A 15,922-nucleotide genomic window follows, 5' to 3' on the forward strand; every position below is an offset into this window, starting at 1 on the left:
TTATATTGAAAATAGTGAAAAAACAGCATAAATTCCCTAAAAGTGACCCGATCATGCTGATTTTCGAACTTGACCTGCATATTATGAATATTCATCAGTTCTGTAAGTTTCAAGACAAAAGGTAAAATGGTTTTCCACTTATCGTGTTATCGGTGCTGCATATATGCTGAAAAAAGTGAAAAAACACTAAAATTCCCTAAAAGTGACCTGATCATGCTGATTTTCGAACTTGACCTGCATATTATGAATATTCATCAGTTCTGTAAGTTTCAAGTCAAAAGGTAAAATGGTTTTCCACTTATCGTGTTATCGGTGCTGCATATATGCTGAAAAAAGTGAAAAAACAGCATAAATTCCCTAAAAGTGACCTGATCATGCTGATTTTCGAACTTGACCTGCGTATTATGCATATTCATCAGTTCTGTAAGTTTCAAGTCAAAAGGTAAAATGGTTTTCCACTTATCGTGTTATCGGTGCTGCATATATGCTGAAAAAAGTGAAAAAACAGCATAAATTCCCTAAAAGTGACCCGATCATGCTGATTTTCGAACTTGACCTGCGTATTATGAATATTCATCAGTTCTGCAAGTTTCAAGTCAAAAGGTAAAATGGTTTTCCACTTATCGTGTTATCGGTAAAAGTGCACGGCGACGGCGACGACAGACGCAGATGATGGCTATATGTACAGACACATCTGTGTCTGTACATAAAAAGCGACACCACCTCAAGTGTTGTGCTTGACAAGCTCTACAAAATGCAACAAAAGAAGTTTTTTTTTTAAATAGAAAATTACAATTTATAACAAAATCATGGGGGGGGGGAATAAAAGGTCAAATACAAGACTACAGTGAGATATTGAAAATAAGACTTCATCCAGGTTCAACAGTAAACATAAGGTTAAAAAAAATTGGCAAAGTGCAGTTCATTGTGAAAAAAAGGTAAATGTTCGAATTCAAGGTCACAGTAAGATTACCAATATATGACTTCCTATTCAAGTTCAGTAGTAACTATGGGCATATCTAAAACATACCTGTAAGATACCGCAACCCTGCCATGAGAAAATCAGGCCAATGTAACAAAATTGAGCATTCAGAATTATGTCGACAATTTGACATCAGGAATGCCAACTACAGTTTAAGTAGGAAAATGCAATTTTCCTCTCTAAACCTTAAAAATTGTTTTAGGGTTAAATTCTTTGAGATTTCATGTTTATGTTTAGACATGTAAGTATGAGGAATAAAGAAAATGAACTTTTTGAAAAATGATCCGAGCCAACTTTAAAAAGGAACCCCTTTTTTTTTTTTTTACCATACAAAGTCTACTAGGTAATTAAAGCAAGTTTATCTGTTATGTATCCTGATATAATATGACTGGGTGGTAGTTTACACATGACACATTAAAATCATTACCATCAACCAAACAACTGTATCAAGTTTTTTTTTTTTTTCGTACAACACTGAGTGTCACAACAGAATTTTTGAAGTTAATATTTTTATATAAATACAAAATAAATTCCTCAACGACATACAAGTTTTTACCATCAAACTTTCGAACATTTCCAATATATTCTTCATTAAGTATACTAAAAAGGAAAGATGTTGAAATGATCACTAAATATCAAATAAATAGCTTTTCCATAGAGGAGTCTGTGGGTAGAAAAATACAAATTTTTAATTTTCATATTTTCTCATGAAAATTTTCAGTCGCAAACCAACAAAAAGTGCCAATGTATCCTTCATTATGCATACTACAAGATAAAAGCCATGTACTCAAATAAAATAAGATGTATGAAGTTTTTTTTTTTTGGGGGGGGGGGTCAAAATTTCACAGGGGATGTAGATTTTCATGAGGCGAGTTGGCCAGCCAATGGGAGCAGTCAAGTTAACGCATATTCTCTTGTGACCTTGACCGTTACTATCAAAGGAAAGCTAGGAAAGAGCGAGAGTACAGCTCAAAAATCAATCCAGCCCTATCAAAAATGCCAAGGTCAAATTAGCCTTAATACCAGCAATATAGGCCTTCCTATTGGTTAGAAGGTATAAATTGTTCCGAATGGACAAATAGTTTTTTACTGACAACTAGTCAACCACCCCCTGGGACAGTCCACTAAAAATATCAAATCACTTTGTCCTAGGTCTATCAGCTGTCTAAAAAAAAAAGAGTAGTTTCTAACAAGGGACAGAGATTTATCACAAACTAGAGGATCAGAGAGGCGATACCGCCTCCGAATATTGTACCACCAGCTGGAGCAAGCGCATTCGTATAGACCCCCACATATACAAAATAAGGAACACAGCCACCAGTCTTGTGCTTGACAAGCTGTAAAAATGCAATCAACAAGAATTTTCAAAATATGCAAAAAATATATATATATATAACTAAAAATGGTACAATCAAAGTTAAGTTCATTGTAAGGTAGGTCAAAGGTCAATTCCAAGGTCACAGTTAATTGCCAGTATATGACTTCCTATTCAACTTCAATAGAAACTATGGGCCTATCTCTGCCAGGTTTGGAGTTAAAAGAGAAAGAAATTAGCAGAGTTCAGTTCATGATAATAAGTAGGTCAAAGGTCAATTTCAAGGTCACACTTAGATTGCCAGTATATGACTTCCTATTCACGTTCAATAGTAACTATGGACCTATCTCTGCCAGTTTTGGAGATAAGGGGGAAGCAAAATATGCAAAGTTCAGTTCATGGTGAAAAGTAGGTAAAAGGTCAATTTTAAGGTCACTTTTAGATTGCCAGTATATGACTTCCTATTCAAGTTCAATAGAGACTATGGACCTATCTCTGCCAGTTTTGGAGATAAAAGGGAAGCAAAATTTGCAAAGTTCAGTTCATGGTGAAAAGTAGGTCAAAGGTCAATTTTAAGGTCACATTTAGATTGCCAGTATATGACTTCCTATTCAAGTTCAATAGAGACTATGGACCTATCTCTGCCAGTTTTGGAGATAAAAGGCAAGCAAAATTTGCAAAGTTCAGTTCATGGTGAAAAGTAGGTCAAAGGTCATTTTTAAGGTCACATTTAGATTGCCAGTATATGACTTCCTATTCAACTTCAATAGTAACTATGGAGCTATCTCTGCCAGTTTTGGAGATATAAGGGACAAAATGGTATAATTTTGGAGTTACCATAATGTGCCATAAATTTCCTACAGAAAAAATTATTTAAAATAAAGAAAAGGTCATTTTGGTCAAAATTCTTGAAATGGGAGGTGCTCTGAAGTTCCAGAAGTTCAAATTTGATGAAATAATGTCATTTTTGACCACAAGTTGTCTGCTTTGCCAAGCCTTATGTTTTATTTTTCCAGAGTTCAAAATTTATTATCCATTACCGTACTGCACATTTTGCTTTCACCACCAATATGTACTTTTTGATACAGCGTAACTCGAAAACCGTATGGAATACAAAAAAACGGAGACCACCTCCAGTGTTGGGCTTTACATGCTCTACAAAATGCAAAAAAGAATGGGTGTCTAGCATTAACGGTTCTCGAAAGAGAGACAGTTTTCAGTTTCGATATCTTATGGCCGCTACTCCCATGAAAATGCACCGATTGACCCCAAATTCACGGAGATGAAAGATGACCCGAAGGGTAACACTTTCCATTAATATTATTAGTTAAGTCTGTGTGGTGTCTGAATAAGACCGCAAATAATTTTTTTTTCGGCAAAAATTTTGTTTTTTTGAAAACTTTGGCCCGTTTGACCTTGAAATAAAGGTCAAAGGTCAAATCCAAGGGCATATTTGAAATCTATACATATGACTTTTGGAAAGCTGTCTGTAGAAATTTTTCCCATAATTCCTTCCGTAGGGGAGATAATTAGCATTTAATTTTGCCATTTTTGGACAAGGGTGCATTGCAATGAGTGCCACACCTAGACCCCAATACCGACAAAGCCCAAATTTTACGTGGAACGAGTTGAGATTATAGGTGACCTAAATCCAAGAGATGGGTATGGAGGCCCTTACCGTCTAGGAGGAGAAGCGGTAACGGTGACTTGGCGGCGGAGCCGCAGGAGCCGGCGGAGCCGCAGGAGCCGGCGGAACATACGGGTCGGGACTAAAACCATGTGTACCGCCAGCGCCTACGCTGGTGGTACAATAAATTCAAAAACCAAATGCACATTTTTCACAAGTAATAAAGGCCGAGTTCAAAATCAGCTTGATCTGTCTTTTTTTGCAAAAGCTATGCTAGTTTATGAATTTTAGCATCTCATATCTTTGACATTTTTGGAGATATCAGGGCTAGAAAAATTGCAAGGAGCAGTTCATCGTGAAAAATAGGTCTAAGGTCTATTTCAAGGTTGCAGTAATATTGCCAATATATGACTTCCTACTCAAGTTCATTACTTACTATGGGCATCCCTTTGCTAGTTTTGGTCAAATGCCAAATTCAAGGTCACAGCACCTTTGCAAAATACAGGACTTCCTAACTTCAATAGGGCATTTCTTTGCCAGTTTTTGATATACAAGGGTCAAAAATCTTGCACAGTTCAGTTCATGGTGTAAAGTAGGTCAAGGGTCAAATTCAAGTTCAATAGTAAGTATGGGCATATCTCTCTCCTTTTTGGTTGGATCCAATGTACAATACACTCAATTGCTTAATAATCAACTTTTACTTAAGTTCTCCTGTGGCCATTGGGAAAATGCAACTTGCACAAAAAATGGGTAACACAACTTGGATCAACCATAAAAACCTTAATAATAATCTTCAATTGTGCAAAAAATGTACCTCTTTTTTCTCTTGCTTGGATTTCTTACTGGCAGCCTTTAAGTTGAATTTGAATGCCTCTGGAAGGAGATATACAGAATCTCCTAGCTTGTAGTCCACCCCATCTCTGCTAACAGTGCCATAGTACATATGACTGGAGGAGTCACTCTCTGACGATAATCTGTCAGAAGGTTTTGGTCTTTCTTTCTAAAATATTGTAAATATACATTGTAATTACCTGTCAAATATGGAAAGATTTAATTGTTTATCTATAACAGTTCCCGTAACTGGGAGACCTCGCCTCTTCAAACAATAATCACAGCATACCATGGGATATATATTCAGTTTTGCAATATAACCAATTTTTATGATCATAAAACCTTACTAGTATCAACTTACTATTTACCTTACTCAACTCCATGAGTCTGCTGCAACTAGCACAATGCTTATGCTTACTGTCCACTTTAGGATCAGAATCAAAAGGGGGGTCTTCAAATCTTGCCAACTCTGGGTCATACCTGGAAGCATCAAATACTCAAAAGATTCAATCTGCTAGGACACTATAAAGACACTTCATGAAAAATCCTGATGCTTCAGTTGAAAGCTAAGCTATTTTAAAATTTCAAAGTGCAATGTGAATATCAACATCGCACTGCATTTTGGGAAGAACACTTACCACATAAGATCCCAATATAAGTGCAAAAATCTGTTTACTCATCAAATTTCAAAAGTCAATTCATCTTGCAAAATAGTTCTATAATGTTTCAAAGATACATTTACATACTCTATAACTGTTATGTTTTTAAAATGTACAAAGTAATTGTCCCAATCTGTAATGGTCTGCCATCTTGGATATAAATATATCATTCGGGCGTATAAATCAGCAGTTTCGCATAAAAAGGCTCTTTCTATTTTTACAAAAGATTCATATGTGTATTTTTTACCCCTACTCTTTACGAATTAATAAAGCATTTATTTTAAAGCCCCATAAATTTCCAGACACATGTCAAAGGAATTTTTTACTCAATGGGACTGTACAGTGTCAGCTGCATATCGATGCGAGGTCTTCTCTGCTAAGCTAATATATCACCTAAATAAATTATACCAAATATTGTTCAGCAACTTTTTTTGATACCAAATATTTATACAATAATTAAACATAATTGTGATAATTTTTTATCTTTAATTTATATTCTTTGCACCCGTTTTCACTAGCCATCTCTTAATTGCAACCCCTTATTACCATCCAGATACCAAAAATGAGGTTTTTCCTGCATCTAATTATTAAAAAAAAATCTTGTGCGGCTTTAACTCAATAAAAATCTCCTCAAAAATATAAAATATTGATGTTTATATTTCTTGTTGCAATGTATAAGCATACGCAACTCAAAGGTTTAATTGTCAATTAAGCACCTTTCTATTTTGAGGTGAGATAGCAATAGGTATGGGGCATAACTTCATCCCTGAACAAGATTTTTAAATGAAAATTGGCAGATGACCACAAGTGTATAGACTACAATCCTGTGCTGTCATTTTGAGTTCATCATCATCATTCCTCTTTGTCCCGTATGGAACATAAGGCCACAGTCACTTCTTTCCATTTGGCCCTATCTCTGGCTACTTGCTGGGCCTGTCCCCATGTAAGGTCCCCCTCCCTCAGCTCTGCCATCACTGTTCGGCGCTAGGTGGTCTTGGGCCTTCCTCTCTTTCTTTTTCCAGGTGGTGTCCATCTCAAAGCTACCTTTGGTACTCGGTTCTCGTCCATCCAAAGTACATGGCCGAGCCATTGAAATCGCCAACGCTTGATCTGCCCCACAATACTCTGGCTCCCTGTCAGTATGTACAGATCATGGTTGGAGATCTTGTTCGGCCAGAATATGCGGCAAATCCTGCAGAGACACCTGTAATGGAAGGACTCCACTCTGCTCATGTCAGACTTTGTAACTCTCCAGCATTCAGACCCGTAGAGTAGAACAGACTTCACACTGCTGTTGTAAAGATGGACTTTGGTGTGCAAACTGTACTGCTCCAACTTCCAGATTGTGTGGAGTCTGGCAAATGAACTCTGGGCCTTGCCAAGTCTTGAACTGATGTCCTTCTGAGCCCTGTTGTCTTTGCTGATTAGACTGCCCAGATATGTGAAGTTGTTGACAGACTCAAGTGGTTTCCCACTGATGGTGATAGGTGCTGTCATACTGTTGTTGATACCCATGACCTGGGTTTTGGTGGTGCTGACGGCAAGTCCCGCTTGTGCAGCAAATCTACTCAGACGGTCAGTCTTCTCCTGGAGATGGCCGTGTTTGGAGGACAGGAGGGCAAGGTTATCAGCAAAGTCAAGGTCTTCTAGCTGGGATAGGAGAGTCCACTGGATGCCTCTGGGTTTGTCGGATGTTGTCTTCTTCATGACCCAGTCGATGGTCACAAGGAAGAGAATTGGGGACAAGATACAGCCTTGACGTATACCTGAATCCACTGGGAACCACTCCGTCAGGGTATTGTCCAGGATAACACTGCATTGGAATTGGCTGTAGAACATGCTGATTAGAGTGATGATCTTAGGTGGTACACCATATGACAGCAGTATTTTCCACAATGTCTCCCAGTGCACACTGTCAAAGGCTTTCTTGAAGTCGACAAAGTTGATGTATAGGCACAGCTCGATGATGTTGCGCAGGGCAAAGCTCTGGTCAATGCATCCCCTGCATCCCCTAATTACAGATTTTTATTAAACAAAGGCATTATTTTGCTTTATCAATGATAAAATCTGAACTTAGGCTTTAAGAAAAATTGCTGAAAAAAAGGGGTTCACGTGACCTTCCAAACAGGTCTTGCAATGTAGCATGGAAGGCCTTAATGCATGGGAGATGTAGAATCTTTGTCCACTTCATATCTTTCTTCTATGCACACAGCAGAAGGTTGCTCAAAGACTATAGATACATCACATGGGTTTGCTGGGAAACTTTTAGATGCCCAGCTAAAGAATGGCTATGATTTGGAAGCAGACAAGCTGCTACTGTTCAGTCAATTTGTGGAGTTTAACTGCAGGTACAAAGGATTGGATGTTTTGGAGCCCAAACCATGATGCCACTTCTCATGATACAAGCTGGTAAAAGATAAGCGCGACTTTGACTGGATTCCCATGCCCAAATCAATCCATCTGGATCGATCTATCTCCCTGTGGAGTCTCACTAAATTTCTATCAACTTGCTGTCCATAAGACAACATCCTTCTTGTGCAGAGCCAGCACAACCGGTATACAAGACAGGTTGGGACTAAAACTATGGGTGCATTCCCATAGATTTTAGATCGATCTATCCACGTGGAGAGTCTCAAGCTAGATTACTATTAGATAATCCGGCTTAAATGTCCGTCCCGCCTACTACAAGCTGTAAGGGGGTAATTAATTTCCGTGCGTGGTCGGCTAATTGTAATTTGCGTGAACACCCAGGGGGTCAGGTCGATTTAGTTGGATCGATCTAGATCTCTGGGAATGCCTTCTATGAGTACTCAGCACTCAAGTTTGTGGTACTAACAAAGTCTTACCATTTTTGATAGAAAAATGTCTTTCCGTCTTCTTCTTTAACAACATTATCAGAATCAAATTCCTCAATTCCCCCTCTCATAGACCAGTCAGGAAGTGGAGCTTTAAACAGCACCTGAAGGAAGAGATATCTACATTGATTATCAAGTATTCCAAAACAGCAAAAGCATTTCAATACACAGCACTGGTATAAACATTCATAGAAAAAGTGTCATGCCCGCCTTTTCTTTTTTAATTTATTTTGTCTTGCACAAGATTTTATGTCAATTCCAACTGTTTCATAAAAAAAAAATCTTAGAATTTCATTTCTTTGAGATACAATGCAGTGTCCATGGGTATACATGTGTATGTTCAAATGAGGTTTTTTTTAATTTTTGCATGCTATTTGCTATCAGAATTGCTATCACTTAACATTCATATCAGACTGTCCCTAACATTTGAATTAACTTTCCAAAATGAAACAGAGTTAACCTGTATTTTGGAGACCACAAATTCCAGCTGAATGTTCTCACACTCGTTAACCTGAAGTACCTCCAGTGGATCTGCCGTCTCTCCAAGCACAGTCTCAGTGGCACGCCTACAAATACAGACAAAAAATTAAACCCCCCCAAGAAAAACTGATAGTGTTAAATGTAATATAATTTATTTTACAGTTTTACAATAAACTCATAAATTCTATAAAGATAAAGTTTAAACAATTTATTCATATTTTTTACATCATAGTGTAAAAACTAATATAGAAGTCAAACAAATGTACATAAGCAATTATTATTAGACTAGTGGACATCACCTGATTTCATTCCACTTCTAATCAACCCAAGCACCAGAAAATAAATCTTCATCCAAGTTGTTGATTTATGAAACCGTTTAATATGTTTAAGAATGGCTTGAAAATACCTATTTTTTATGTCGAGTACATGTTTGTAATGAGTACCATCTTATATCACAATGTATAACATAATTTTTCCACCCTTATGTCAGGTTTGACTACTTCTCTACACAATAATAGTTGTGCTGTACTAACTTAAACCACCAAGCATGGCACATCTTGTCTCCTCCCTCCTCAAACAAGTAGGCCACCTTGGCAATGTAGAGCGGCTCAGAGGGGTCATCAGGACTAACAGAGATAAAATCTCCACATGAAACCTGGAAAATCACATTTTAATATGAACCAATAGCAAATGTCATGGAATACCCACCCACTCAGTTTGCTCTGTTCTTTTATCTGGCATGTCCTATTACTTAAATCAGCTTAAATCAAGGAGACAGTGTGTGCAAATGTCTCTGTTTATGTCCAGTTGCAACATGTGCCATTTTGACATTATCAGTCAACTAAATTTGCAGATACAATCAATTCTTGCACTTATCTTAACCACGAGGTAAAATATTGAGACAGTAGATCTATATCGATGTTTCAGTCAATGTGGTTAGAAGGTCAGGAGTTAAATTGTGGTGATACAAAAGGGTCTGACTGGCTATTTTCGTTATCTATGAAAGTCACAATTTTTATTTCCCCCAAGATGCACAAAACATTCACATTATTTAATGCGACTCACAAATGCGGCTTCTTATTCTTCACTCATTGTAAAACATCTAAAGCATTTTTATCAAATTTGTGTCACAATATTGAAAGGATTGTGAAATGCTTTAAGTGCTGTAAATAAATCTGGCAAATTTTATTTGTCTAACATTTAAAAAAACAATTTTATTCTTGGGAAAACAAAAGTGAACTGAAAAGAAAAGGTTGATAACTTTGCTTCACTAACCTTTTGATCATTTATCAGGACAGCTTCAAAATATGATTTCTTGGTCTCCACTTTAATAGCCTTGCCCATCCATTCTAATGCAGACTGCACAATAAAAAAATCAAAGATTATAAACTCACATCTGTGCCTCTCAAACAATCACTCTCATCAAAACTGATAAATCTGGAGTTACGCAATAGTTGTGCTGATGAAGAAAGATACTTGTAAGAGCAGACTATCGACATCAATGCTGGCATATATTGCATATTTACATGAAAAAAGCAAAGCAAACAAGACTTTGATCTACACTAATCTGATAATGGTAATATTTTTAAATAATCATATTTTTTGGTATATAAAAACTCAGTACATTTTAAAATAAAACAGAAACATGAAAAGGCAGTTAAACAGTTAACAATATATGCCAATCAGCCATGGCAATGGCATGAACAGACACAATGATCAGAATATATGCACGCAGTCTCTTTATAAAAAGAAAACGTACATCACAAACTAGAAAAGCACTCAGAGCACAGCCTCCACAAAGACAAATAATCAACTAATGGATCATCAACAAATCTAAATCAAATCTAATCATTTATTATTAATCATTTCTGACCCGTTTCATCAAAATCTGTACATAAATAAATAAACTGATTAATTAATGGATCATCACCAAAACATAATCATTTACTCCTTGACCCATTTTGACCTATCCTGAATTTTTTATCAAAATCTGTTCAATTCTTTTTTGCATAATGCTCTCCACAGGCAAACCATTTAACTAATGGTATTAAAAATGGAACTTTCTTGTCGAAGGCTATAATCTTTATATTTAAACTGTGTTCAATACATACTGAAAATCAATATGTGACTGTGGCTTAATCCAGTTTTAAGAGCGTTTTTCAGTGAAATGGGAGCACTTACACCGAGTATGTTCATCAAATGATACACTGCCACTCTCTTGACATACATTGCTCTAGGTAAATCTACTATCTCACACTTACAAACCTTCTGTTTCTTGCTCAATTTGTGCTTCTTCTTTGGAGTGGAAGGTTCAACAGCTTTTCTCTCCTGAAAAAAACATGGTCAAAATACAATGAGAAGCATTTAATCCATAAATGCATGGGCGAAAGTTGTAAAACCTGAAAATCCTGAAAACATAGCTTGCAATTTGTAATTGCATTTAGACTACATTTTAAGAAGAAAAACAATTGAAATAAAAACTGAAAATCCTGATATCAAGAATAATCCTGAAAACTTTCACTCTTGTATTATGTATATATACTACTCAAAGGAAATCAAGGAATCCCTAGTGTTCGCAAAAAAATTTAGACACCAGACTGACATTATGTCTGACATAAACTATCTCTATGTGGACAGACACAATGATCAGAATATATGCAATCTATGCTGGAAGTTGAGAGAAGCACATTTCACATACATCAAAATTTACTTAAAGGGGAATACAAGTCTCTGGGGACCTAAATTCAATCAAATCCGACCCCCCTCTTCCCTCTAGATCTGCCCATCACGTTTTACCCACTGTGAGCGTAAGCCTAATTTTGGGGGGTTATTATCCAGTCGTGACGTCATTGCCTGAACTCTCTGACATTGGCGTGTTATGCCTTTGCATGGGTACAACATGTTTACCTTGCAAATAAAGCACTTAACGATACAAAAAATGGAACACATTATCATGGGCTTTCGTGCATTTTGATTATGTAAAACATATCTTCCTTTTAGTGCTTGGACTATTTTTAAATGATTATTTAAAAGTGGCTACTCATATCATGGACACAGCTGAAACCAGGAAAACTAACTATATTAAAAAATTGAAATAAAATACTGTAAGGCTTATTTCGGCATTTATTTGCAAACGTACATTTTCTATAGTATTACCTGATTTGCTGACAGTAAGGCCTTTGGACAATAAAGGCACAATGTATGCTTTAAACGATCGAATAATACGCTTCAATTCCTGTAATGTTTCGATTCTGTTAATGTAAGCAACCTACGCCATGTGCGCTTATGTGCGTAGGTTGCTTACATCAACAGTGGGCAGATCTAGAGAGAAGAGGGGGGTCGGATTTTATTGAATTTAGGTCCCCAGAGACTTGTATTCCCCTTTAAAATCTAGCCAGCTACTACTTACAGCAACTGCATAACGTAACTAAAATGAGCTAGCTTATCAATGTAGCAATGAACTATTATGTATTTACACATTAATTATTAGACCACTGCTAGATGTTTGGGGAATACCTCAAGCACTGGCAATGTTGCATCATGTTTGGCCTACATTTGCTCCCAAGCAATGGCGTGCAGCCTCCTTTACAGAATGATCTGCTATCTTCAAATCTTACCCATAATGAGACGATGTGGAGGATTAAATGACAAGGCATGTTGGGAAATTCTTAAGCAGATCTCACTCTTCTGCAACTTGTCAAAAAGTGTGGATATTCTATTTGAGTTCAAAACAATTAACTAAGTTCCGGTAGACTATGGATTTGCTGTAAAAAGTAGGACAAAGCGGTGGATATAAAACCTAGCATTTTGCAAGGAGGCTAGAAAATGCTTGTTCAGGGCAAAACATACAAGTATCAATGCATACACTACTTTTTCTCACTAGAGCAATTCAGAGGCTAAAAGCCCTGAAAAATGGACCTGGACATACCGTATAGCTAAAAAAAAAACACGACTATTGGTACGCGTATGATCGATAACTGATTTAATTCTCGTAAGATTACCATCCGCCCCCTTCCTTATGAATAGGTATTACTTTATTAATACAATGCAACCGTCGTGTAGCCGCATGTTAGAAGACAATGTTTGATTACGCACAGCAGTAGGAGGCCGCTACCCCTTCCCAGCAAGGAGTCAACACAGCAGCGCGTAACCCGGGGTTAATTAGGGGTTAATAGCTGTCCACTTATGATCGGTATTGTTCGTCTTGATTGCAGCACACTTCCTACTCACTATTGGTTCGACCGCCTCTTCTTTAAATGCTCTCTCAAACCTTTCCTCAGTCAGCCGAGAATGGAAACACGTTTATCTGCCGATAAACTACGTCGTTGATGTATTATTCGGCATCATTCTACAGTGGGTCATAAGGCTCTATCTATCATTTTTTTCGTCTCGCATTTTACCAGATTAAGCTGACGCTCGAAAACTAAATTTAATGAATAATTTTCTCACGTGCACCGTATCCAGCTAATTTTACGACAATAACTACCACGGCACCTCCGCCATTTGCAATATGTAGACGAACCACGTGTTTCCAACTGATAGGCCAATACAACTATACTAGACCCATTGTACGAGAAAAGACCGTTTATATTTAATGAATTAAAAAACATTTGAGGATTGCGATTTTCTATTGATATACTATCGATGGTATCCCTGTATTAAATCATCCACTGCTACCCCCTCTTTTGTAGTGTAGCATGACTCGTATCACAAGATGGCCTTAGAAATGAAGTAAGACAGGCCTACACTCTGATAGTTTTTAGTCTAGGCCTATTATTAACCCTAATGTCGTTGCTTGTCATTCATTCTAGAACTCTCTGAGCCATCGCAAAATTATTTGCCAGGACATTTAAAGGCTACTTCTTAACGGATTTTTTTTTATTTGCACTGAGTCCAAAATGTTCGAGGACGTCTCTGTCGTTATCGCCGTTTCTCGGACGCAGTCCCAGACAAAGGATCAGAAAGTTTCTAAATAAAAGAACTTATAAATGCTGCCACTAGCCATCCTTATTGTTCCTAAGTAAAGAGAGGCGATAATGATCTTTTCTTTCTTCTAGCTTAGTCTGTCGACTAAAATGAACAAGGTTAGGCCTACAATGCAACCACCTATTATTACGACCATTAATGAGGTTCTTTGCTACACTCCCTTTCTTCATGATCGCGAAACCAGTGGGGTGCTGTGTTTTAAATATATAAAAAAGGGTCTCGCGAGGTGAAGCTATAATAATGAAATAAAAAAATCCAATGAATAGGCCTATCTAATAAACCATGAAGCACGTAGTCTAGGCCTCTTCTTTGACCGACATCACATTTTTACATTCTTTGTTTTAATAAGAGGACGAACGTGGTCTAATTTGTCTTTTGGTGGTGTGTGATTTTGCTCGAAGTAGCGGAGTCAAGTAAATCGGTGATTTACCGTTGGTAAGAGTAGCGATCATCGCTCCTGCGTCCTCATAGATTACTTTCTAATCACCCGTAATTAACGCAGTCAGGAATAAGCGCTCAAATAGGGGTTTTTGTATCAGGGAAAATTTTAGTATTAATCTTATGTTATTATGTATCTGTATTATGTAATCATGTAACTCATTTTCCCAAGGCAACCACCAATTATGACGACCATTAATGAAGTTCTCTGCTACACTCTCTCCTCATGATCACTTGCTCGATCGTGAAACCCTGGAGGTGTTGTATATATATTTGGGGTAGTTTACTATAGCATGCTACACTCTCCTCATGATCAGCTGCTCGATCGTGAAATCTGGAGTGAAACCCATGGTTTATCTAACAATGGTTTAAATAAATAAAAAGGGTGTCACGGAGGTGAAGCTGCTTAACTCATAAGAATAACGAACGAAAAAATACGATGAACATTTAATAAACCACGAAGCACGTATGTTTTGACCGTTATCGCCTTTTTTACATAAGATGTCTCAACAAGAAGGCAGATGTAGTCCAATTTGTCTTTTGTTGGTGATTCTGCTTCAGGTGGCTGAGATTAGTTGATCGGTGATGCACCGTTGGTAAGAGTAGCAATCATCACTCCTGCGTTCTAACGGATTACTTTCCAACCCCCCATAATTAACGCAGCCAGGAATAGGCACTGAAATAGGGGGTATTAAATCAGGAATTAATTTTTGTAATTATGTATCCGTAAAATAAGAATCGTAACATTATCACGTATTTTTCCTGATGGAAAATATCATAATTTATGCACACTGATCGAATTATAAAGAAATCCCCAGATGTAAACAAAGATCAGTCAAGTATCACTCATCCCAGGCTGCAGGGCAGATATAGAGAATTGAATGAAGCGCCAGTGATCTGGCAACCCTACAAATGTGTCATGATGATTCATGGGCAAACAATAGAAGCATGAAATTAACACCTTTTACAGTGTGAATGACGACACCTTATGAGGCTTTTGTTTCTTCCCCTGGGTTGGTATTACAAAGTAAGTATGTTGACGTAAGTGTGTTGACTTTTGCATGTTCAAAGGAACAATGGAAATGTCATTTCAAAACAAAGAGCCACATTTCCCTACTTAGGTGGCCAAAATATTGTCAATGAAACGCAAAAAAAGACAAAATCACCAGCTGTTACTGACTGAGTCTAACTCAAATGCAAAAAGGTACGCACAGCGACAAAGCGCTATTGTAAACAATGACCCGACGATGAGATCAATAAGATGTATAAAATGACTATTTGTACTATAAAACTGTACCCCTGCCCCTACTTGTATATTATTACACACACAAGGCCACCCTATACCAGAGTTACAGATTGGTTTTTCATTACACAGTCTCTTGCACTGAAGAAAAATACTCATAATTAATTTGCGGCCCTAGTACAGGGTCTCCTCTCGCTTTCTCTCAAATCAAAATAAACTAGCAAACATGAAAATTGGCAAAATGTATTAGAATGTAAAGTGTTGCGAACCCTTTAAACAAGGTGAATGGTAATATGCACGTTTAGACAAATTTTAATTTTAATTTCAATTAAATTTTATTTTAATTAAAATTGATATTACCGAAATTAGTAAATGTCGTTTGCGTCATGTATCAATATTTTTGCGCATAATAGTACCTACGTTATAAACATTCAGCAAAGATATTTGGAAGGCCGCTCTTTTGTTGTTTATATCAAAGGAAAACTATTTGATACCCATCGTATCAA

The 15,922-nt window shown here is 37.0% G+C and overlaps 1 protein-coding gene across 1 annotated transcript in view; it reads right to left on the minus strand.

Annotated features, from left to right (window-relative positions):
• LOC106166632 (DNA (cytosine-5)-methyltransferase PliMCI) overlaps window positions 1-15,922 on the minus strand; it is a 111,090-nt gene that overhangs the window by 52,747 nt on the left and 42,421 nt on the right. The window contains exons 16-22 of the mRNA XM_087009113.1: window positions 11,015-11,077; window positions 10,025-10,108; window positions 9,283-9,404; window positions 8,730-8,835; window positions 8,261-8,373; window positions 5,124-5,235; window positions 4,739-4,924 (exon numbers count right to left, since the gene is read on the minus strand). Of these exons, the coding sequence (XP_086865239.1) occupies window positions 4,739-4,924; window positions 5,124-5,235; window positions 8,261-8,373; window positions 8,730-8,835; window positions 9,283-9,404; window positions 10,025-10,108; window positions 11,015-11,077 (786 nt within the window). The remainder of the gene's footprint in view (window positions 1-4,738; window positions 4,925-5,123; window positions 5,236-8,260; window positions 8,374-8,729; window positions 8,836-9,282; window positions 9,405-10,024; window positions 10,109-11,014; window positions 11,078-15,922) is intronic.

The sequence above is a fragment of the Lingula anatina genome, chromosome 3, assembly GCF_051362555.1.
Source record: "Lingula anatina isolate TDL-2025a chromosome 3, LinAna3.0, whole genome shotgun sequence".
NCBI classification, from domain to species: domain Eukaryota; kingdom Metazoa; phylum Brachiopoda; class Lingulata; order Lingulida; family Lingulidae; genus Lingula; species Lingula anatina.